The sequence below is a fragment of the Somniosus microcephalus genome, unplaced genomic scaffold, assembly GCF_052327205.1.
Source record: "Somniosus microcephalus isolate GS21.2 unplaced genomic scaffold, FLI_Smic_1.0 unresolved_chr1, whole genome shotgun sequence".
Taxonomy (NCBI): Eukaryota; Metazoa; Chordata; class Chondrichthyes; order Squaliformes; family Somniosidae; genus Somniosus; species Somniosus microcephalus.
The window spans coordinates 155,714,909-155,738,610 of record NW_028225179.1 but is presented as its reverse complement, the minus strand read 5'-3'; the positions used below and the strand labels follow the sequence as shown (position 1 = coordinate 155,738,610).

Genomic DNA, 23,702 nt, shown 5'->3' with positions numbered 1-23,702 from the left:
GTTAAACGTATATCAGCAAACCGAAGAAAGACAAATAAACTGAAAGATGTGTTACTCCGCCCCAGGGCAAAGGTGAAATGGATGTTACTCAAAATAACTTCCCCCTGACAGTTTGTGTAGATTTTTTGTAAAGTCTGGAATTTCAATGTCAGGATAAACCTAAAAAGTAAGAAATAAACTGCTGATGACCCGTACAGGAATTAAACCCGTCTCCTAGGGTACTTAAGGAAGTGGCCCTAGAAATAGTAGATGCATTGCTGGTCATCTTCCAAAATTCTATAGACTCTGGAATAGTTCCCATGGATTGGAGGGTAGCTAATGTAACCCCACTATTTAAACGGGGAATTATAGACCGGTAAGCCTGACATCGGTAGTGGGGGAAATGCTAGAGTCTATTACAAAAGATGTAATAGCAGAGCACTTGGGAAACAGTGACAGGATCGGACAAAGTCAACATGGATTTACAAAAGGTAAATAATGCTTGACTAATCTACTGGAAATTTTTGAGGATGTAACTGGTAGAATAGATAAGGGAGAACTAGTGGATGTGGTGTACTTGGACTTTCAGAAGGCTTTCAATAAGGTCCCGTGTAAGAGATTGGCGTGCAATGTTAAAGCACATGGGATTGGGGGTAAGGTACTGACTTGGATAGAGAACTGGTTGGCAGACAGGAAGCAAAAAGTTGGAATAAACGGGTCTTTTTCCGAGTGGCAGGCAGTGATTAGTGGGGTACCACAGGGATCGGTGCTCGGAACCCAGCTATTCACAATATATATTAATGATCTAGACGAGGGAACTAGATGTAATACCTCCAAGTTTGCAGACGACACACAGCTGGGTGGGCGTGTGTGCTGTGAGGAGGATGCAGAGAAACTCCAGTATGATTTGGACAGGTTGGGTGATTGGGCAGATGCATGGCAGATGCAGTATAATGTGGATAAATGCAAGGTTATCCACTTTGGTGGCAAAAACAGGAAGGCAGATTATTATCTGAATGGCAATAGATTGGGAAAAGGGGAAGTGCAACGAGACCTGGGTGTCCTTGTGCACCAGTTACTGAAGGTAAGCATGCAGGTGCAGCAGGTGGTTAAGAAGGCAAATGGTATGTTGGCCTTCATAGCGAGAGGATTCGAGTACAGGAGCAAGGATGTCTTGCTGCAGTTGTACAGGGCCTTGGTGAGACCACATCTTGAGTATTGTGTGCAGTTTTGGTCGCCTTATCTGAGGAAGGATGTTCTTGCCATGGAGGGAGTGCAGCAAAGATTCACCAGACTGATACCTGGCATGGCAGGAATGATGTATGAAGAGAGATTGAGTCGATTAATTTAGAAGAATGAGAGGGGATCTCATTGAAACTTATAAAATTCTAACAGGACAAGATAGACTAGATGCAGGAAGGATGTTCCCGATGGCGGGGGAATCCAGAACCAGGGGTCATAGTCTAAGGATAAGGGGTAAGCCATTTAGGACTGAGATGAGGAGGAATTTCTTCACCCAGAGAGTGGTGAACCTGTGGAATTCTCTACCACAGAAGGCAGCGGAGGCCAATTCATTAAATATATTCAAGAAGGAGTTAGATATATTCCTTAAGGCTAAAGGGATCAAGGGGTATGGGGAGAAAGCAGGGACCAGGTACTGAATTTGGATGTTTAAACTAGATGTGGGGGTTGTTGCTGTAGTTGTTCTGTGGAGTTCCTTCAAGGAGGTGATTCTGAATGCAATGGATCAACGTGTACCCATGCAAAGCAAAGGTACTGAGCGTCATTACATTCCAGCCTGGTTCAACGGGACTGAAAAACAATTCATCCAGAAGAGAAAAAGGTAAATTATGGTAAATGACACAGAATTCAGATGGCTTCAAAACCAGAAGGCAAACCAAGAGTGTAAAAACTGCAACAGAATGGGGAAGAAAATATTCACATTGAACATAGCAAGTGAAGAGAAGGGCAATAATAGTGCCAGAGGTAAGTTGTGTCACTATTCACATTCCGCCTTGATCTGAATAGGTCTGTTAAAGGGGGCGATTGAGAAGAATAGAGGAGAAATGAAAAGGAAGGAGGAATGAGCGAAAGGTCTTTTGATTGCCCGGAGCGCAGGACGCTGTGCTCGGAACTGGCAGACTTTAAAGTGCATGTGTAGGGAAGTAAAGAGCGACCTTGTGTGTGAGAAGATCACAAGAAGGTAGTGCTCGGAGCTGCGCCCTTGAGGCAGGTTGCGTGTTGTCAGGAAAACTGCTGTAGTTAAAGCAGAAAATTAAAACCAGAAACTGCTGGCAACACTCAGCAGGTCAGGCAGCATCTGTGGAGAGATACTCGCTTTACCAGGTCATCATTATACACTTTGACCGATACTTCACACAGCTCACAGTTCACAATCTCAGCAATTTGCTGATTTGAGCAAACAGTGGTGAGCCAGCAATGCAAAACCATCCAATGGAAATTCCGAATGGACTCAAACTCAGGACTTGTGGGTCTATTGAATAAAGGACACAATACGTCAAATCTTAAATGCAATAACTGCGAGAATGTAACATAAGAACATAAGAAGTAAGAGCAGGAGTAGGCCGTATGGCCCCTCGAGCCTGCTCCGCCATTTAATAAGATCATGGTTGATCATCGACCTCAACTCCATTTTCCCACCCGATCCCCATACCCCTTGATTCCCCATGAGGCTAAAAATCTATCTATCTCAGCCTTGAATATACTCAAATACTCCGCATCCACAGCCCTCTGGGGCAGAGAATTCCAAAGGTTCACAACCCTCTGAGTGAAGAAATTCCTCCTCATCTCGGTCTTAAATGGCCTACCCCTTATCCTGAGACTATGCCCCCTAGTTCTAGACACTCTAGCCTGGGGAAACAACCTCTCAGCATCTACCCTGTCAATCCCCTTCAGAATTTTATATGTTTCAATGAGATCACCTCTCATTCTCCTAAACTCCAGAGAGTATAGGCCCATTCTACACAATCTCTCATCATAGGACAGTCCTCTCATCCCAGGGATCAGTCCAGTGAACCTTCGTTGCACCGCCTCCAAGGCAAGTATATCCTTCCTTAGATAAGGAGACCAGAACTGTGCACAGTACTCCAGGTGTGGTCTCACCAAGGCCCTGTACAATTGTAGCCAGACTTCCTTACTCTTATTAGCCAACCCCCTTGCAAAAAAGGCCAAAATGTAATTTGCCTTCCTTATTGCTTGCTAGCTTTCTGTGTTTCTTGCACGAGGACACCCAAATCTCTCTGAACACCAACATTTGAAAGTTTCTCACCATTTAAAAATTATTCTGTTTTTCTATTCTTCCTACCAAAGTGAATAACCTCACATTTCCCTACTTTATACTCCATATGCACGCAGAGCCCAATGGATTAGCAATCCAATAATGTAACCACTCGGCCAGCTGGTTGCATAAATGGTGCTTAAAAATTCCTTTTGTTTCCGTCTTTCAACGCACAACCCTCGATTCAGAGGGCAATCAACAAGAAAGGCAGCTTTCAATCAGCACTAAAGATTTTTAAAACTGAAAGCAGCTGAAGGTGTGGCCGAGCGGTCTAAGGCACTTGATTAAGGCTCCAGTCTCTGTGGGGGCGAGGGATGAATCCCACCACGACCAGAATTTGAAATAACAACAGAAAATGCTGGAAAAACTCAGCAGGCCAGGCAACATCTGTGGAGAGAAATTAGAGTTGACGTTTCGGGTCAAAGCCCTTTTTCAGAACTGGAAAGGAAATAAAATAGATCGAAGGCAGGGCTGTGATAGAACAAAAGAAGTGGAGAGCCATTAAGAGGTATTCAAAACCAGACGAGATGGTGATAGGACAGTGGAGACAAAAGACGGCTCAGATTAGGTGTGAAGTGTACTGGCAGGATGAGAGACAGCTGCCATGTGGGAGAGAGAAAAAAAAGGAAGGAAGGGGGGGGGAAGGGAAGACCCAAAACAAAGGGGTGGAAAAAAATATAAGTAAAAATGTAATAGGGGCTGAGGTTATGATCTGAAATTGTTGAACTCGATATTGAGTCCGGAAGGCTGCAAAGTGCCTAATCGGAAGATGAGGTGCTGTTCCTCGAGTTTACGTTGAGCTTCCGTGGAACAATGCAAGAGGCCAAGGACGGTGAGGTCTGAGTGGGAATGGAGCGGTGAATTAAAATGACAGGCGACCGGAAGCTCGGGGTCACCCTTACGGACTGAAGGGAGGTGTTGAATCTGTTCATCTTTTGGCCGCTTCACCAAAAATCCTTCTCTCGCAGTAATGCTGCTCATGACACAGGCATCGAGATATCAATCCTTACCACGTGAATAAAAAATGTTGGTCATGAAAACCTGTTCACTTCTTGAAATCCGTTGAGGTGGTTCGTAAGGGGATGAAGCTCAGGCCTTTGCTGAGGACTGATCGTTCAGGGTCAGAGAGGGGAAGGTCAGAGGGGATAGTGAAAACACTGCAAGGGGTGAGATTGCAAGAAGGGGTGGGGGGTCAGAGGAAAGTGAAGGGGATGAAGCATCCCCAGGGGCATTGGTGTCTAAGAGTTGTTGAAGCTCGCGATCCTCGACACCTGAAAGGAAGATAAAATGTTTTCTTGTTAAAGCTGCGGATGAGGCAAAGGATGAAGTGGGACTGTGGACCAGGCCAGCTCTGAGATAGAGTGAGTCGGTGCTGCTGAAGGGAGAGGTGGAGAGCGTGCATGTGGTGGCGCCTGGCGTGGAGCGTGAATCTCAGGCTGCGGTTTTTATTTAATTTTACAGGAGTCTCTGGAGCAGTTGCCACGAGTTTGTTCCCCTGCACTGATTAAACAAACAAATCTCACCAACAAGACATTGTCACTGGGTTGTAGCCGCCCTGACCTCAGGTGATATTTGAACCATCCGCACCATCTGTGACTGAGACCGACGCCCATCAGTTTGCAGCTGGCAGGAGGCAGGGTGAAATTATGGGATGGACCTATTAGTGACCTTTAACCCCGCAGATTGTCAGCGGGGCGGAGTTTTTCCCGCCGTCATTCCGTCCCGGATTGAAGATGGGAAAGATTCTCTCAGTGAAAGTGTGGGTGAAAGTGTGGAGATGGGACATGTTGTCCGCATTGTAAAATGACAGCTGTCCGCCCTCATAGTCCAGGTACACCCCGATCTTCCGGGGCTTCACACTCGGGGTGAGGCGGGTCGGTGAGGGGGAGGTGAGGGCAACATAGACACTTCCGGGAAACAGCCACACAGCCCAGTTACCGCTCTCAGGTCTCAGTCTGATTTCCCCTTTCCTCCCGGCAGACTCTCTGGCCACTCCCACAACCCACAGAGTCTTGTTCCCCACCGCCACCTCCCAGTAGTGTCTCCCTGATGTGAATCCCTCTGATCCCAGGACACAGGGCCAGAGATCAAACCTCTCCAAGGTGTCAGGGAGCGGCTGCCGTTTGTCTCCGAGTCTCACGCTGGTCCGGTCCTCAGACAGGATGAGCCGGGGATTCGCTGTGTTCGGATCCAGAGTCAGAGAGGCTGGAGCTGGGGGAAAGTTAAAATAACACAGTCAGTGATTTCGTCTTTTGCTGTGATTTATTCAAACACTTCCCTTTTTAAAGTGACCACCCGGGCTCTGGGTTGTGTTCATGGAATCTGCTGCCACTCCAGGGTTTATGACCTCGGGGTTGATTTACGTCGTTTTCGGTCCCAAATCAGCGCTGTAGCGGAAGCAGCGCCCGGAGATAAAGACCAGAGAACCACAGGAGACAGCGGGGGAGGGGAGAAACAGTGTGGGGTGGGGAGAGACAGCATGGAGGTGGGGAGAGAGACAGCGGGGGGAGGGGAGAGAGAGCGGGGGGGGGGGAAGAGATAGCGAGGTGAGGGGGAAGAGAGAGCAGCGGGCTGGGGGGAGAGAGCGGGGGTAGGGGAGAGGGACAGCGGGGGGAGGGGAGAGAGAGCGGGGAAGAGAGAGGGGGGAGAGAGAGAGTGGGCTTGGGAGAGAGAGAGGGCTGGGGAGTGAGAGCGGGGGTAGGGGAGAGGGACAGCGGGGGGGGAGAGAGAGCGGGGAAGAGAGAGGGGGGAGAGAGAGCGGGGAAGAGAGAGGGGGGAGAGAGAGAGTGGGCTAGGGAGAGAGAGAGGGCTGGGGAGTGAGAGCGGGGGTAGGGGAAAGGGACAGCGGGGGGAGGGAGAGAGAGGGGGGAGAGAGAGCGGGGGGAGAGAGGGAGGGAGAGCGGAGGCGGAGAGAGAGCGGCAGGGGGAGAGAGCGGGCTGAGGAGAGAGAGGGGGTAGGGGGAGAGAAACAGCGTGGGGTGGGGAGAGACAGCATGCAGGTGGGGAGAGAGACAGCGGGGGGAGGGGAGTGAGAGCAGGCAGGGAAGAGATAGCGAGGTGAGCGGGAAGAGAGAGCAGCGGGCTGGGGAGAGAGAGCTGGGGTCGGAGGAGAGAGAGAGTGGGGGGAGGGGGAGAGAGACAGCGGGGGGAGGGGGTAGAGAGCGAGCTGGGGAGAGAGAGCGGGCTGGGGAGAGAGTGCGGGGGTAGGGGGAGAGAGACAGCGGGGGGAGGGGAGAGAGAGCGAGCTGGGGACAGAGAGCGGACTGGGAGAGAGAGCGGGGGTAGGGGGAGAGAGACAGCGGGGGGAGGGGAGAGAGAGCGAGCTGGGGACAGAGAGCGGACTGGGAGAGAGAGCGGGGGTAGGGGGAGAGAGACAGCGGGGGGAGGGGAGAGAGAACAGGAGAGGAGAGAGAGCGGGAGAGGAGAGAGAGCAGGAGAGGAGAGAGAGTGGGGGCGGAGAGGGATAGCGGGGTTGGGGAGAGAGCGCGTGGGAGGGGAGAGATAGCTGGGGGGGAGAGAGAGCGGGGGGAGGGGAGAGAGAGCGAGCTGGGGAGAGAGAGTGTGCTGGGGAGTGAGAGCGGGGGTAGGGGGAGAGAGACAGCGGGGGGAGGGGAGAGAGAGCGAGCTGGGGACAGGGAGCGGACTGGGAGAGAGAGCGGGGGTAGGGGGAGAGAGACAGCGGGGGGAGGGGAGAGAGAACAGGAGAGGAGAGAGAGCGGGAGAGGAGAGAGAGCGGGAGAGGAGAGAGAGTGGGGGCGGAGAGGGATAGCGGGGTCGGGGAGAGAGCGCGTGGGAGGGGAGAGATAGCTGGGGGGGAGAGAGAGCGGGGGGAGGAGGAGTGAGCGGGGGGGAGGGGGAGGGTGAGCGGGGGGAGTGGGTGCAGGAAGACTTTCCCAGACTCTAGAAAAATGGCCCAATCCAATTACCGGTTGGACCAGAACCATGGAATCTTACATCACAGAAGTAGCCCATTCCACCCAATGTGCCTGTGCCGGCTCTTTGAAAGCTCTGTCCCATTCAGTCCCACACCCCAGCTTTTAGTTCTCTTCAATGACATGTCCAATTGCCTGATGAATGTTCCTGTGGAATCTGCTTCCTCCACCCTGTCCGTTAGTGCATTCCAGATGATAACAACCCTTTAGATCTTTTGCTAATTACATTGAATCTGTGTCCGCTTGTTACTGACCCACATGCGAGAGGAGACAGTTCCTCCTTATCCACTCCATCAAAACCCCTCATGATTTTAAATACCTCTATTAACTTTCTCTGCCAGAATGAGAACAATCCCGGCTTTGCCAGCCTCTCCACATAACTGAAGTCCATTGTCCCTGGTTTTATCCTGTTAAACCTCTTCTTTACCTTTTCCAAGAAAGGTCCAGGAGAATGAGAAGGGGTAATACGCTCTACTCGCTGTCATAGAGCAAGACATTTGTGACCTTTATTAGGGCCACTTTGGTGACAGGGATGAAAATCTGGTTAGTGTGGTTCAAACATGCAGTTGCGGGAAAATGGCCAGGGATTTCAGAAGTGATCGCACGGTCAAGGACTTTGTAGAAGAAAGTAAGGTTGGAGATCAAGTGCACGGACAGAGGGATAGAGGGTGGGTAATTTTGAGGAAGGGTGTGATGACATTGGATTTGAAAAGGAGCTGGATAGGATGTGAGGAGAGGGAACCATTTACAATGTGAGCTAGCAGGAAACCAGGAAGAGAAGTTGGGTGGGCAGCAGTTTAGTGGGAATGGGGTCAATGGAGCAGGAGGTGGGTCCAGCAGAGAATACAATCTCAGTAAGACAGGCAGCCTGGCTTCTGATTGGTTACTGGCACCATGGATATGTAAAATAAAGAGAATAATGCAGCGAGAGAATAAAAATAAAAATACCAAACATTGAACCGAATGTTGATGTTTTATCCGGTAGGAATATTGGTATAAAATATCAGAACATACATTGATGTGAATTTAGGAACTGAAGTAAAACTGTGAATAACTCAAAGCAGATCAGAGAAAGTGGGTGAGAGTCTAGGTGGAAGTGAGTGATGATGGGATTAGTGTCACTGTGTGAAGCTGCTTTCAAAGGTGATGCGATGACTTTCTAGCGTGGTTCTAAACTCGGGTTTAAGCAGCTGTTTTCAAAGGTCACAAGGAAAGTACTGTTGTGAGTAAAATATTTCACAGGTAAGACCAGTCCAGCAAAAGGGATGCGTTGGAAATAAATACACTACAGAAAAATCAGGAGTGGGAATGATCAGTGCAGGGTATCCCATATTTAGAAAGGTTAGGGAGGGAGAAAGGGGAGGTGTGAATAGGGAAAACATCATGGCAGTTGTAAAAAGGGACGTAGATATCAGCAAGACAAAATAAGAATTCAGATGGATAGAGATAAAAGATAATAAAGGATCAATCACACTAATACATCCGAATCCAATTACATCTGAAGGAGAAACTGACATTTCTAATGCTCCTGACAAATGTCTCAAAGCACTTCACACAATGTATTACTTTTGAAGTGTATTTTCTGCTGTGATATAGGGCAGGGTGTCCAATAGGGCAGGGTGTCCAAATTAGACCTCCCCTCTCCTCAGCCCTCACAATTCCACTCTCCAAGCCCAGGCAGCTCAGTCCTATTTGGGTTTACAGTTTTTGCCCGCTTCTTATCAAACTCTCTCTTGAAGCTGCTGATACCCTCAGGCAACTCTGCCTCCCTTACTTTCCATACCCTCCGCATAAAGCAGTTGGGTGTGATTTACGTCTCACTATCACCCGGATTTACACCATAAACAGAGCAGTAATGAGGCAAAAATCACACCCAGCGCTTCCCACCTGGTTCCCACCAAGGCCGCCGGGCAATGATGCAGCAGCCGCGAAATAGGAATCCAGCGCCCCCGCACTGAACATGGGGGAAGCCTCATTAGTCCATGCAAACCGGATCCCATAATGTACATGGGACCCCAATGCAATCTTGGTCTTCCATTGGATGGTGCGTGAGCTGTGCAAGCCCCGCCCAGTGGAACAGTCTGTAGAATGGCCCAACCTGTGGTCCTTAAAGGGACCGCTGGAAACCCCATAGGGAATGATGCAGGGAGTTCGTTCTCTCCGGTGTCCTGGGCAAGATTTATCCCTCAACCAACATCACGGAAACAGGTCATCTGGTCATTATCACATTGCTGTTTGTGGGAGCTTGCTGTGCACGAATTGGTTGTGGTGTTTCCTACATTACAACAGTGACTACACTTTAAAAACTCTTTATTGGCTGTAAAGCGCTTTGGGACGTCCTGAGGTCTGAAAGGCGCGATATCAAAACACGTTCTTTCTTTTTCTTCTCTTTTGTAACAGTTTCTCTGTGGTCAGGAGGTTCCTGAATTGTCCTGCCTGCTGCTGGCCGCTCCTCGGCTTTGCCCCCCACACCCCTCCCCACTGCATCTTCCTGCCATTTTCTCAGTTTGAGACTATCGCGACTTTGTTGTAGACTCTGTGACTGTGTTAAACCTGTGGCTGTTTATCTTCTCTCTGCGGTTTAGGAACTTGAATAATTCAATAAGATCACCCCAAACCCTCCCTTATCCAGAGCAAAGACTCCTGACTTCCAGACTAGACACGGACATCAGTGATCATTTAATCTGGAGTCCGGGAGCCCGTTCAGTCTCTTCTCATCTGGATTTATAAATTAGGAAAAGGAATATAAGAGTTTTACCGGGGTTAATGGCGTCTATCATTTCTCTCCACGCTGTGTACTGTAAAGGGCCGTTGAACTTTCCGATAGACAGGGCGCCATCAGCTACTGACAGTACTTGACTGTCCTCACTAACCCTGTAAATATTGAACAGTTGATGTTATAAATCGACAGTTAACATTTTTCTGAATTATTTTACCAAACTGTGCAGAGTTTCAGTAAAGAGCATGTCCTACCTCCTCTTCCGACAAGCTTCCTCCTGAAATAAATAAAACACAAACAGTGAGGAGGATAGTAAAAGACTTCAGGAGGACACAGGCAGGCTGGTGAAATGAGCAGACACAGGGCAGGTAGAATTTAACACAGAGAAGTGTGAAGTGATGCATTTTGGAAGGAAGAATGAGGAGAGGCAAAATAAACTATATGGTACAATTTTAAATGGGGTGCAGGAACAGAGAGACCTGGGGGCTCACATTCACAAATCTTTAAGATAACTGGCAAAAAATGAGTTTGGGGATTTATTAACAATGACTTGTGATGATCTGGAATGCACTGATTGACAGGGTGGAGGAAGCAGATTCCATAGTGATAAACACTTGAAAAGGAAAGAATTGCAGGGCTATGGAGAAAGAGCAGGGGGAGTGGGTCTAATTGGTTGCTCTTTCAAAAAGCCAGCACAGGGAAGACGATCCGAATTGTCTCCTTTTGTTCTGTCGGGTTCTATCATTCTGTGTAGTTTGAAAAGCCTGATTTGTGTGTCAGATACTGGAACTCAACATCAGTGTCACTCACAGACACAGTGACTCTCACACCCACTGCACCAGACACACCCACATACTCACAACATGGAACTGGAACTGGATCGCAATCTGAGTGCCAGGAAAATATTAAACTTGCGCAACACGGAAATAATTACAAGCAAAATATCAAGATCATGACAACTCATTCCGGGAGGTTGCAGGTATTCCTGGGAATCTGCGGACAGTGTGGGAGGCGGTTAGTTCAGTGACAACAGAACCGCCCCGGAATAGACAAAACAATCGGTTCAATCAGTTTCGAATTATTCAGCAAATGCTGCATTTGTTTCAGTTATCACCGGTTATTTTGTGACTGTGTGAAGTTTCACTGAACTGACCCGCAATATAATCCTCACCTTCAGAAATGTCAGCCCGTCTTTTTGCTCCATCTGTTTCTCCAACTTTGAGAGCTTCTCCTGAATAGAATTTAAATTCTCTTGAATTTCTCGGAGGTTTTTCTCCATTGTTTCTAGAATCTTCCCCTCTTGTTCCCTGCGATCTCTGATTAAACGCTGCTCTTTCTCACTGAGAATCTGGTGCATTTTAGCGAACTCGGATGTGATGCGGGTCTGCAGACTGCTCGACTGTTCCTACCAAATGAAATGTGAAACATAATTAATGTACCGCGATAAAGGGAACAAAACTAACCGAGATCCCAGAAGATCAGCACAGGGAGACCTTATCCTAACTGCGGAAATCCGCTGTTTCTGTTTTAATTCCGTTTCTAGAGACGCCGATTTCTTCTCTGTGAGAGAATCTAAGGAAGATTTCAGCTGATCCTGGGATTGGGATGAAAATCCCAGAATAAAAGTGTTTGTGAAAACAGGCGAGTGAAAGAGTGGATCAAGTGAATCTCTTGTTCATTTTACCCTGTAGATCTCAACAGCTTCATTGATGGGCAGGAAGCGGCGCGACTCGTCACTCTGCCCGTCTCTCCCCGCAAGGCACGTCACACAGATCAGTTTCTGGTCAGTTTCACAAAACAGCTTCAGTTCTTCCTGATGTTCCTCACAGTGAAGTTTACTTTCCTTCTCTTTCCCATTCAGGTTTAATTTTCGCGCTTTCTGGGCCAGACTCGCTCAGGCCCGATTGACCCGGAGGTTTCTGTCTGCAAATTCCTCTCTACATTCCGGCCAGGAGTTTGTCGCCTCCTGGTGTTCGCGAGGCCGGGTGACACAGGCGCGGCACAAGTTGTGGCCGCACTCCAGTATAACCGGATCGGTGAAGAAATCAAGACAAACGGGACAATTTCAATCCTCAATGAAACTCTCCGCCTCGTGTCTGGAAGCCAGGATGAGTTTCAGCGCTTCCTGATTCAAACTGCTGGGCTGATATTTCTGTGGGTGGATCAGCCCCGGTTCGCCCATCAAATCCTCCTTCGGTTCCCTGCGGTGTTACCGTATTTACTCTGACAGTGATACAAAGTTATATAGTCACACAGTAAAAGACAATTCACAACTCCCTGTCATGAACTAACACTAAATTGTCACTAAATTGGCATCTTCGGTTCCCAGCTCTGTTACCGTACCCAACGCTGTTACAACGTTATATGTCGCACATTAACATTCCTAATCCCTAATAAAAACAGAAAATGCTGGAAACACTCAGCAGATCAGGCAGCATCAGTGGAGGGAAAGACAGAACGTTTCAGGTCGGTGACCTTTCGTCAGAACTGGAAAGTGTTGGAGATTTAACAATCTGTAAGCAAGTACAGAGCCAGGGGAAGGGGGGAGGGGTGGGTGCGCTGGGAAACAACAACAGGGAGGGTCTGTGATAGGGTGGGGGGCCGGAGTGAATAAATATCAAAAGGGATGATGATGCAAAGCAAAACGGGTAGTAATGGGACAAGTAAAGAGACAAAAGGTGGGAAATTCTTTCCTGCAGCACTGATATGCTGCCAGCAGGTGGCAGTAATGCACTTTGTAACAAGGACAGACTTGCGATCAAACAGCGTCTCAGGGACTGGGAGGGCAGCACTGCCTGAGATGTGAATCCTCAGACCCAAAATACCCGGTACACAGTTTGAGTAACTCGAGAATCTTTTCTATTTCCGAAAACAAACTTCATTTACTCAAACATATACGAAACAAGCTCCAAATACATTCTGTACAGTATAAAGTCATCTTGGATTTCAAGCCTCAATTTCAATGCATCAATGCTCTCAACTTCAACCACCCAATGAGGCAGCGAGTTCCACATTCTCACCAATCTCCATGTAAAGAAATTCCTCCTAATGTTGGGGGAAAGTTGACACTCCAAGGCCTTCCAGCATCAGTTGATGTTTTTTCTGGGCCAGTGTCCCTGGGAAGGATCCATTGAGCACAGAGGCCTGTGTTATGGAGTTTCCTGGGAGGACCCGGCCTCGACAGAAAATCCACTGCATCTTAACATAAGAACATAAGAAATAGGAGCAGGAGTCGGCCATTTGGCCCTTCAAGCCTTCTCCGCCATTCAATAAGATCATGGCTGATCTTCTACCTCATCTCCACTTTCCTGCACTATCCCCATATCCCTGGATTCTCTTGATGGGGGAAATCTCTCCACTGGCTGGAGTCATACCTAGCACAAAGGAAGATGGTTGTGATGATTAAAGGTCAATCGTCACAGCCCCAGGACATCGCTGCAGGAGTTCCTCATGGCAGTGTCCTAGGTCCAACCATCTTCAGCTGCTTCATCAATGACCTTCCCTCCATCATAAGGTCAGAAATGGGGATGTTCGCTGATGACTGCACAGTGTTCAGTGCCATTCGCAACTCCTGAGATAATGAAGCAGTCCATGCCCGCATGCAACAAGACCTGGACGATGTTCAGGTTTGGGCTGATAAGCGGCAGGTAATATTCGCACCACAGACGTGCCAGGCAATGACTAACCCAACAAGCGAGCATCTAATCACCGCCCCTTGACATTCAACGGCATTACCATCACTGAATCCCCATCAACATCCTGGGGGTCACCATTGACCAGAAACTTAACTGGACCAGCCACATAAATAATGTGGTAACAAGAGCAGGTCAGAGGCTAGGTATTATGCGGCGAGTGTCTCACCTCCTGACTCCCCAAAGCCTTCGCACCATCTACAAGGCACAAGTCAGGAGTGTGATGGAATACTCTCCACTTGCCTGGATGAGTGCAGCTCCAACAACACTCAAGAAGCTCGACACCATCCAGCACAAAGCAGCCTGTTTGATTGACACCCCATCCACCACCTTAAACATTCACTCCTTCCACCACCGGCGTACCGTGGCTGCAGTGTGTATCTTCTACAAGATGCACTGCAGCAACTCACCAAGGCTTCTTCGGCAGCACATCCCAAACCCGCGACCTCTTCCACCTAGAAGGACAAGGGCAGCAGGCACATGGGAACACCACCACCTCCAAGTTCCCCTCCAAGTCACACACCATCCTGACTTAGAAGTATATCGGCCGATCCTTCATCATCGCTGGGTCAAAATCCTGGAACTCCCTCCCGAACAGCACTGTGGGAGTACCTTCACCTCACGGACTGCAGCGGTTCAAGAAGGCGGCTCACCACCACCTTCTCAAGGGCAAATAGGGATGGGCAATAAATGCTGGCCATGCCAGCGACGTATACATATATATAAAAAAACGAATTTAAAAAGTCCTGTGTCACCAGAGGGTTTGTAGTCGGCAGTGAGTTTGGTCTGGAGCAAAGTGCCCTGGAATCTCGATCCCCGCCCATCTCCGCCTCCTCCCTCCCTCTCTCTCCCTCCCCCCACTGCCAACACTCCAGGAACCTTCACCCTCCCGGCCAGGGTTCAATTATTCCCCTCCGTGCTCTGATAGGCTGAACTCGCTGAACTGAAGGTGTTCGGCAGCAGAGAAACATCGAAACTGAAAGCGGTTTGAATCAGGAAGTGCTGAGGGTGAACATGGCTTCCAGACAGCAGGCCGAGAGTTTGTCTGAGGAGGCAATTTGTCCCATTTGTCTGGATTTCTTCACCGACCCGGTAACACTGGACTGTGGGCACAACTTCTGCCGCTCCTGTATCACACGGTCTTGGGAAAAGAAGGAGACAAACTCCTGCCCGGAATGTAGAGAGGAGTTTCCGGAAATAAGCCTCAGAGTCAGTCGGGCCTTAGCGAATCTGGCCGAGAAAGCTCGAAAATTAACCCTGAATCCGAAAGAGAAGGAAAGTAAACTTCCCTGTGAGGAACATCAGGAAGAACTGAAGCTGTTTTGTGAAACTGACAAGAAATTGATCTGTTACACTTGTATAGATGCGCGGGAACACAGAGAGCACCGCTTCATGCCCATTAAAGAAGCTGTTGGAATCTACAAGGTAAAAGGGAGCAGATTTGATCACCTGATTATTTTATCACATTTTCATGGTCTAACACTTTTATTCTGTGATTTTCTCTCCCAATCCCAGGATCAGGTGAAATCTTCCTTAGATTCTCTCACAGAGAAGAAATCGGCGGTTCTAGAAACTAAATTAAAACAGAAACAGCAGATTTCCGCAGTTAGGGTAAGGTCTCCCTGTGCTGATTTTCTGGGATGTCGGTTAGTTTTGTTCCCTTTATCGCGGTACATTAATTATGTTTCACATTTCATTTGGTAGGAACAGTCGAGCAGTCTGCAGACCCGCATCACATCCGAGTTCGCTAAAATGCACCAGATTCTCAGTGAGAAAGAGCAGCGTTTAATCAGAGATCTCAGGGAACAAGAGGGGGAGATTCTAGAAACAATGGAGAAAAACCTCCGAGAAATTCAAGAGAATTTAAATTCTATTCAGGAGAAACTCTCAAAGTTGCAGAAACAGATGGAGCAAAAAGACGGGCTGACATTTCTGAAGGTGAGGATTATATTGCGGGTCAGTTCAGTGAAACTTCACAGTCACAAAATAACTGATGATAACTGAAATAAATGCAGCATTTGCTGAATAATTCTAAACTGATTTAAACCGATTGTTTTGTCTATTCCGGGGCGGTTCTGTTGTTGTCACCGAACTAACCGGCTCCCACACTATCCGCAGATTCCCGGGAATACCTGCAACCTCCCGGGAATGGGTTGTCCTGATCTTGATATTTTGCTTGTAATTATTTCCGTGTTGCTCCAGTTTAATATTTATCTGGCACTCTGATTGCAATCCAGTTCCAGTTCCATGTTGTGAGTGTGTGGGTGTGTCTGGTGCGGTGGGTGTGAGAGTCACTGTGTCTGTGAGTGACACTGATGTTGAGTTCCAGTATCTGACACACAAATCAGGCTTTTCAACTACTTACAATCATAGAATCCCACAGCACAAAAGGCCCATTGTGCCTGTGCCGGCTCTTTGAAAGAGCTGTGCAATTAGACCCACTCCCCCTGCTCTTTCCCCATAGACCAGAAATGTTTTCCTTTTCAAGTATATTTCCAATTCCCTTTTGTAAATAGTTCTTAAATCCACCCTGTCAGTCAGTGCATTCCAGATCATCACAAGTCATTGTTAAAAAATCCCCACTCTCTTATTTTGCCAGTTATCTCGGCGATTTGTGAATGCGATCCCCCAGGTCTCTCTGTTCCTGCACCACATTTAAAATTGTTCCATTTAGTTTATTTTGCCTCTCCTCATTCTTCCTTCCAAAATGCATCACTTCACACTTCTCTGTGTTAAATTCTACCTGCCCTGTGTCTGCTCATTTCACCAGCCTGTCTGTGTCCTCCTGAAGTCTTTTACTATCCTCCTCACTGTTTGTGTTTTATTTATTTCAGGAGGAAGCTTGTCGGAAGAGGAGGTAGGACATGCTCTTTACTGAAACTCTGCACAGTTTGGTAAAAGAACTCAGAAAAGTGTTAAATGTCGATTTATAACATCAACTGTTCAATATTTACAGGATTAGTGACGACACTCAAGTACTGTCAGTATCAGATGGCGCCCTGTCTATCGGAAAGTTCAACGGCCCTTTACAGTACACAGCGTGGAGAGAAATGATAGACGCCATTAACCCCGGTAAAGCTCTTATATTCCATTTCCTGTTTTATAAATCCAGCTGCGAAGAGACTGAAAGGGCCCCCGGACCCCGGATTAAATGTTCACTGATGTCCGTGTCTAGTCTGGAAGTCAGGAGTCTTTGCTTTGGATAAGGGAGGGCTTGGGGTGATCTTACTGAATTATTCAAGATCCTAAACCGCAGAGAGAAGATAAACATCCACAGGTTTAACACAGTCACAGAGTCTACAACAAAGTAGGGACAGTCTCAAACTGAGAAAGGGGAGGGTGAAAAGGCAGTTTGGATTGAGCGAGGTTGGGTTTTTGAGTGACCCCATTGATCGGGCAGGCAGTGAGTCAGTGAGCCCACTGCTCGCTCCATGAAATTGGTCAGAGGCCCAATCCATTCTCAGGGTTGGGCTTCAGGACAATATTGCTGGCGAGTTGCCCACGGATTTGGAGCGTGGGAAGGTGCTCGGTGATCCTTGAGGAGGGAGGCGGGAGACAGGAAATCCGCCAAATCCTCCCTGGAGGCAAGTGAGCAGGAGCTGTTTAAAGGTGGGCGGAGTGGGTGGGGACGGTGGGGGCGGAGTTACAGGAAAATACGGTGGGCGGTTGGAAAACCAAGGATCGACCAGCAGCAGGCAGGATAATTCATGCACCTCCTGTCCACAGAGAAACTGTTACGAATAAGGAAACAAAAAGAAAGGACGTGTTTTGATATCGCGCCTTTCACGACCTCATGACGTCCCAAAGCGCTTTACAGCCAATGAAGAGTTTTTAAAGTGTAGTCACTGTTGTAATGTAGGAAACGCCACAACCAATTTCTGCACAGCAAGCTCCCACAAACAGCAATGTGATAATGACCAGATGACCAGTTTTGGTGATGTTGGTTGAGGTACAAATATTGCCCAGGACACCGGAGAGAATCCTTGCGCTGGATTCCTATTTCCCGGCTGCGACACCATGTCCCGGCGGGCATTGGTGGGAACCAGGTGGGAAGCGCTGCGTGTGATTTTTACCTCATTACTGCTCCGTTTACACTTTAAATCCGGGCGATAGTGAGACGTAAATCACTCCCAAATACTTTATGCAGAGGATATGGAATGTAAGGGAGGCAGAGTTGTCTGAGGGTTTCAGCAGCTTCAAGAGAGAGTTTGATAAGAAGCTGGCAAAAAACTGTAAACCCAAATAGGACTGAGATGCCTGGGCTTGGAGAGTGGAATTGTGAGGGCTGAGGAGAGGGAGGTCTAATTTGGACACCCTGCCCTATTGGACACCCTGCCCTATATCACAGCAGAAAATACACTTCCAAAGTAATACATTGTGTGAAGTGCTTTGAGACATTTGTCAGGAGCATTAGAAATGTCAGTTTCTCCTTCAGATGTAATTGCAGTGTATTTATTTCCAACACATCCCTTATGCTGGACTCTGTCTTACCTGTGAAATATTTTAATCACAACAGTACTTTCCTTGTGGCCTTTGAAAACAGCTGCTTAAACCCTAGTTTGGAACCAGGCTAGAAAGTCATCGCATCACCTTTGAAAGCAGCTTCACACAGTGACACTAATCCCATCATCACTCACTTCCACCTAGACTCTCACCCACTTTCTCTGATCTGCTTTGAGTTATTCACAGTTCTTACTTCAGTTCTTAAATTCACATCAATGTATGTTCTGATATTTTATACCAATATTCCTACTGGATAAAACATCAACATTCGGTTCAATGTTTGGTATTTTTATTTTTATTCTCTCGCTGCATTATTCTCTCTATTTTACATACCCATTGTGCAAGTAACCAATCAGACGCCAGGCTGCCTGTCTTACTGAGATTGTATTCTCTGCTGGACCCACCTCCTGCTCCATTGACCCCATTCCCACTAAACTGCTGCCCACCCAACTTCTCTTCCTGGTTTCCATGCTAGCTCACATTGTAAATGGTTCCCGCTCCTCACGTCCTATCCAGCTCCTTTTCAAATCCAATGTCATCACATCCTTCCTCAAAATTACCCACCCTCTATCCCTCTGTCCTTGCACTTAATCTCCAACCTTACTTTCTTCTACAAAGTCCTTGAACGTGCGATCACTTCTGAAATCCTTGGCCATTTTCCCGCAACTGCATGTTTGAACCACACTAACCAGATTTTCATCCCTGTCATCATAGCCCCAAAGTGGCCCTAATAAAGGTCACAAATGACATGCTCTGTGACAGTGAGTATAGCGCATTTTCCCTCCTCATCCTCCTGGAGCTCTCTGCAAACATTGACCATTCTCCTCCAATGTCTCTCCTCAATTGTCCTACTCAGTGGGACTGCCTTTACTTGGTTCACATTTACCTATTTGATCGTAGCCAGAGTATCTCCAGCAATGGCTTCTCTTCTCGCCCCCGCACGGCACCCCAGGAGATTCTCCAGTATTTATTCTTGGTCTTCTTCTCTCACTGATCTACATGTTGCCACTTGTCAACCTCATCCACAGAAACAGGCTCAGTTTCCAGATGTGCACCGATGGTACCCAGCTCTACCTCTCCACCACCTCTCTTGACCCCTCCACCGCCAGTGTGTTGTCCAACAGATTATCTGGAATCCAGTTATGGAGGAGCCAGCATTTTTCCAGTTAAACATTGGGAAGATTTAAACCATCAGTTTGGAAATTGTCAACAACTCTACATCCTGGTCACCAACTCCACCCCCTCCTTGGCCACTGTCTCAGGCTGAACCAGACCCTTGCTGTTCTATTCAATCTGGAATTGCACTGCTGATTGTGATCAATCTAAGAGTGTCTGGGACTTTGTCTCCAGTACATGGTGTATCCTGTCTCTCCCATTTCCTCTGCTGAGCTTTTTAATTTAGTTTCCCTCGGTTGTTTTTGGTTCTCTCTTCCTTTCTGCAGCAGCTCCCTCCTCATTGTTTTCTCTTTACCTTTTTCCTTCTCTTCTCTCTATTCTCCTGCTGTCGGTACTTTCCCCCTCTCCACACATCGACAGCGCTGATTAGTGGTGAGTGGGTCACGCCTCCAGAGAGAGATTGCGGGTAAAATTACTCTGGGTGGTGACACAAAATGGGCGATAGTAAATCAGTGGCCCATTTTACATTGTGTCCAATATTAATTCCCATTGAAGTTAATGGAAACGAATATTGAGGGAGCGCGATACAAGCTGCTGATTGACTATCACCTAAAACAGTCCAAGACCAATTTCACCCACTGTGTCTCCAGGACACATTAGAGCTTCTGTCGCCGATTCCTTGTTAATTTTCAAAGGCCCTTGATGCACTCTGCAGGCACTGAGAATAGCGGGAGACTGGGGCTGCAGAGTTCCTCACAGTGGCTCAAGATCAGAGCAGGATGGCAGAGGCGAAAGAAAGCTCCAAAAACCGCAACTAACTCCCATCCCCCCTCTCCCTCCCCTCCCGCTCTATCGCCCCCTCCCCCTCTCTCCCCTCCCGTTCCCTTCAGCCTCCCCCTCCCCCATCTCTCCCCTCCTCTCCCCCTCTCGCTCTCTCCCATTGTTTCTCCCCACCCCCACTCTCTCCCCTCCGCCTTCCGTTCTCTCTCTCTGCCCACTCTCTCTTCCCCCCACCCCTCCCGCTCTCTCTGCCCTCCTCCTCCCCATCCTGCTCCCCTCGCTCACTCTCTGCCCTCCTGCCCTCTGCCCTCCTACTCTCTCTCCCCCTCCCTCCCCCTCTCTCTCCCTCCCTCCCTCTCTCCCTACCCCCTCAAGCTCTCTCCCCTTTCCAACTCCCTCCGTGCTCTCCCCTGCCCCGAACCCCCCGAACCCCCCTCTCTCCCCTCCAGTGGTCCTCGGGTCTTTATCTCCGGGCGCAGAGTTGATGGGGAAATCGACGTAATTCGACCCCACAGGGTGTAAACCCTGGAGTGGCAGCGGATTCCCTGAACACAACCCAGAGCCGGAGTGGGCACTTTAAATAGGAAAGAGTTTGAATAAATCACAGCAAGAAACTAAATCACTGACTGTGTTATTTTAACTTTCCCCCAGCTCCAGCCTCTCTGACTCTGGATCCGAACACAGCGAATCCCCGGCTCATCCTGTCTGAGGACCGGACCAGTGTGAGAGGTGGAGACAAACGGCAGCGGCTCCCTGACACCCCGGAGAGGTTTGATTGGTGGCCCTGTGTCCTGGGATCGGAGGGATTCACATCAGGGAGACACTACTGGGAGGTGGAGGTGGGGGACAAGATTGAGTGGTTTGTGGGAGTGGCCCGAGAGTCTGCCGAGAGGAAAGGGGGAATCAGACTGAAACCCAAGACCGGATACTGGGCTGTGAGACTGTCCTGCGGAAGTGGCTACATTGCCCTCACCTCCCCCTCACGGACCCCCCTCATCCAGAGTGTGAAGCCCCGGAAGATCGGGGTGTACCTGGACTATGAGGGCGGACAGGTGTCATTTTACAATGCGGACAACATGTCCCATCTCCACACTTTCACCCACAGTTTCACTGAGAGAATCTTTCCCATCTTCAATCCGGGATGGAATGACGGTGGGATAAACTCCGCCCCGCTGACAATCTGCGGGGTTAAAGGTCACTAACAGGTCTATTAAAATTATTGCCAGGCCTTTCAGGAGTGAAATTAGGAAACACTTCTACACCCAAAGGGTGGTAGAAGTTTGGAACTCTTTTCCACAAACCGCAATTGCTGCTGGGTCAATTGTTAATTTTAAACCTGAGATTGATAGATTTTTGTTAACCAAAGGTATTAATCGATATGGGCCAAAGGTGGGTGTATGGAGTTAGGTCACAGATCAGCCATGATCTCATTGAATGGTGGAACAGGCTCGAGGGGCTGAATGGCCTCTTCCTGTTCCTATCCTGAACTAATGGGGCTGATTTTAAGAGCCCCCGCCTGGTGTAACCGGAGTTAGAGTTGCCTGGAAATGGCACTAAAGTCTACACTGGAGCTTCAGCCATCGCCACCTTGGGTCGGGTCCTGAGATGGGCAGCGGGAACACCGCCTGTTTCAGGGGGAAACAACGTCATTTGCAAACCGGGGTCCCGTGAAGTACAAAGGACCCGGATTGTAATTTTCAGATACAAATGGGCGCAGTGTGGGCACGTTGAGCGACCGAACCAGCTGCTCTTCAAACACCCGCTGGAGGCCGCTCGGAAATCAGACAAAGTTTCTTTTCATTTTTTTTTTTTTTTTTACAGATCTCTCTCTCGCTCCTAAAATCTAGATTAAAAAAACATATTCCTGACATCATTTAACCATTACTTTCTGATTTACTTCATTTTGTTCACAAATATTTTCAACCTCCCTCGTGTTCCGCCCCCTTCAAGTACGTTTCTTATTCTTTTTTCATAGAAGTGCGAACATTCCATGTTGAAAGTTCCTTCTGGATTTTTTATTCATTCCTGGGATGTGGGGGTCGCTGGCAAGGCCAGCATTTACTGCCCATCCCTAATTGTCCTGAAGGTGTTGCTGAGCCGCCTTCTTCAAACGCTGCAGTCTGTGTGGTGAAGGTTCTCCCAGTGTTGTTAGGGAGGGAGTTCCAGGATTTTGACCCAGCGACAATGAAGGAACGGCCGATATATTTCCAAGTCAGGATGGTGGGGAACTTGGAGGTGGTGGTGTTCCCATGCCCCTGCTGCCCTTGTCCTTCTAGGTGGTAGAGATTGTGGTAAACCACTGTTATAGTTATCACTGTATATTGTTCTCACTGTTCTCACTGTTACATCACTACACGAGGTCGCCTCTTGTCGCACTGTTATACCTGGGCTGACCACCTCCGACTCCGCCCATTACCGGCCCAGGTATAAAGGTAGCTGACTGGCTAGTATTCCTCCCTGTTGGATCGGATCACCCACGAGGGTGGGCTCTGTTATTTAGTCAATAAAAACCTTCAGTTACGTTCTTAACTCGTCGCCTTTTATTGGACTAATTGATAGGCATATCAATTTTATTGACTAAATTTTAAAGATGTCTGATAATGAACAGCAACAGCAAGGAGCTCACCCAGCAGCACAGCAACAGCAGCCTCCAGACAACGGGCCACACCAGCCGGCTTGGCTGCAAGCCTTGAAACCACCATACCTGGATCTAAACCCACAGGCACCAAACTCAGCCAACGCCTTCAAACACTGGCTGGACTGCTTCGAATCGTACCTGGAGGAAGCCGTCGTCCCTCAGAGATCCAAACTAAGAGTCCTGAAAGCCCAAGCGAGCCCGAGAGTATACACACTCATCCAGGACATGACTACGTACGACGATGCCATCAACCTACTGAAACAGCAGTACCGGAGCCCGGTAAACTACATGTACACTAGGCATCTCTTAAGATCTCGCCAGCAACAGCCAGGAGAATCGATAGCTGAATTTTCACGAGCGCTGAGACAACTCGGCAGGAACTGTGACTTTAAAGCGGTGACGGCTACTGCGAACATGGAAGACAATGTCCGCGACGCCTTGGTGAGAGGCCTACGTTCCGACTACACACGGCAAAGACTGCTCGAAGCTAAGGACATAGACCTGGACAAGGCCGAATCCCTCGCCCTCACCCTAGAGGCCACCCAGCAAGACCAGGAAGCGTTTGCCAGGTACTATTCGCGACCCTGGGACTCGGGCCCGACCCCCACCCCACCACCCTTCACAGCGCTGCCCCCGGGACCTACCTCAGTGTCTGCATCACGGATCCGACCGGGCCCGCTAGCCCCGGTACCGGCCCCGACATCAGGCAACCCCGATCGGGCCGCTGGCTGCTACTTTTGTGGCCAGGAGAAGCATCCGAGGTCGCGCTGCCCAGCCAAAAACTCGATCTGCAAAACCTGCCTCAAGAAAGGCCACTTCTCCAAGGCCTACAGAAGCAAATCCTCAGAAGCCAGCAGTGCCTCATGCGAACCCTGGGGGCGGCCATCTTTGTGCGGGGCAGCCGAAGCCTGCAGAGCCTCATGGGAAAACCAGTGGCGGCCATCTTTGTGCGGGGCAGCCGAAGCCTGCAGAGCCTCATGGGAAAACCAGGGGCGGCCATCTTTGTGCGGGGCAGCCGAAGCCTGCAGAGCCTCATGGGAACAGC

The 23,702-nt window shown here is 48.8% G+C and overlaps 2 protein-coding genes across 3 annotated transcripts in view; one reads left to right on the top strand and one right to left on the bottom strand.

Annotated features, from left to right (window-relative positions):
* Positions 1–4,853: 4,853 nt before the first annotated feature.
* Positions 4,854–23,702, bottom strand: part of LOC147096288 (zinc-binding protein A33-like) — a 329,518-nt gene continuing 310,669 nt past the window's right edge. The window contains exons 2-5 of the mRNA XM_085973870.1: positions 11,100–11,333; positions 10,183–10,205; positions 9,968–10,083; positions 4,854–5,488 (exon numbers count right to left, since the gene is read on the bottom strand). Coding sequence (XP_085829996.1) covers positions 4,938–5,488; positions 9,968–10,083; positions 10,183–10,205; positions 11,100–11,285 — 876 coding nt within the window. The 5' untranslated portion in view covers positions 11,286–11,333 and the 3' untranslated portion in view covers positions 4,854–4,937. The remainder of the gene's footprint in view (positions 5,489–9,967; positions 10,084–10,182; positions 10,206–11,099; positions 11,334–23,702) is intronic.
* Positions 14,549–22,548, top strand: LOC147096291 (zinc-binding protein A33-like). Of its 2 annotated transcripts, XM_085973877.1 has the most exons (6): positions 14,594–15,045; positions 15,136–15,231; positions 15,325–15,558; positions 16,455–16,477; positions 16,577–16,692; positions 20,671–22,548. In XM_085973877.1, exons 1-6 carry the CDS (start codon positions 14,635–14,637, stop codon positions 21,219–21,221), a joined length of 1,431 nt encoding a protein of 476 aa, XP_085830003.1. In that variant the 5' UTR covers positions 14,594–14,634; the 3' UTR covers positions 21,222–22,548. The 2 variants fall into 2 exon arrangements, with proteins under 2 accessions (XP_085830004.1, XP_085830003.1); XM_085973878.1 differs by lacking the exon at positions 16,455–16,477 and having other exon boundaries at positions 14,549–15,045; positions 15,325–15,598; positions 16,597–16,692.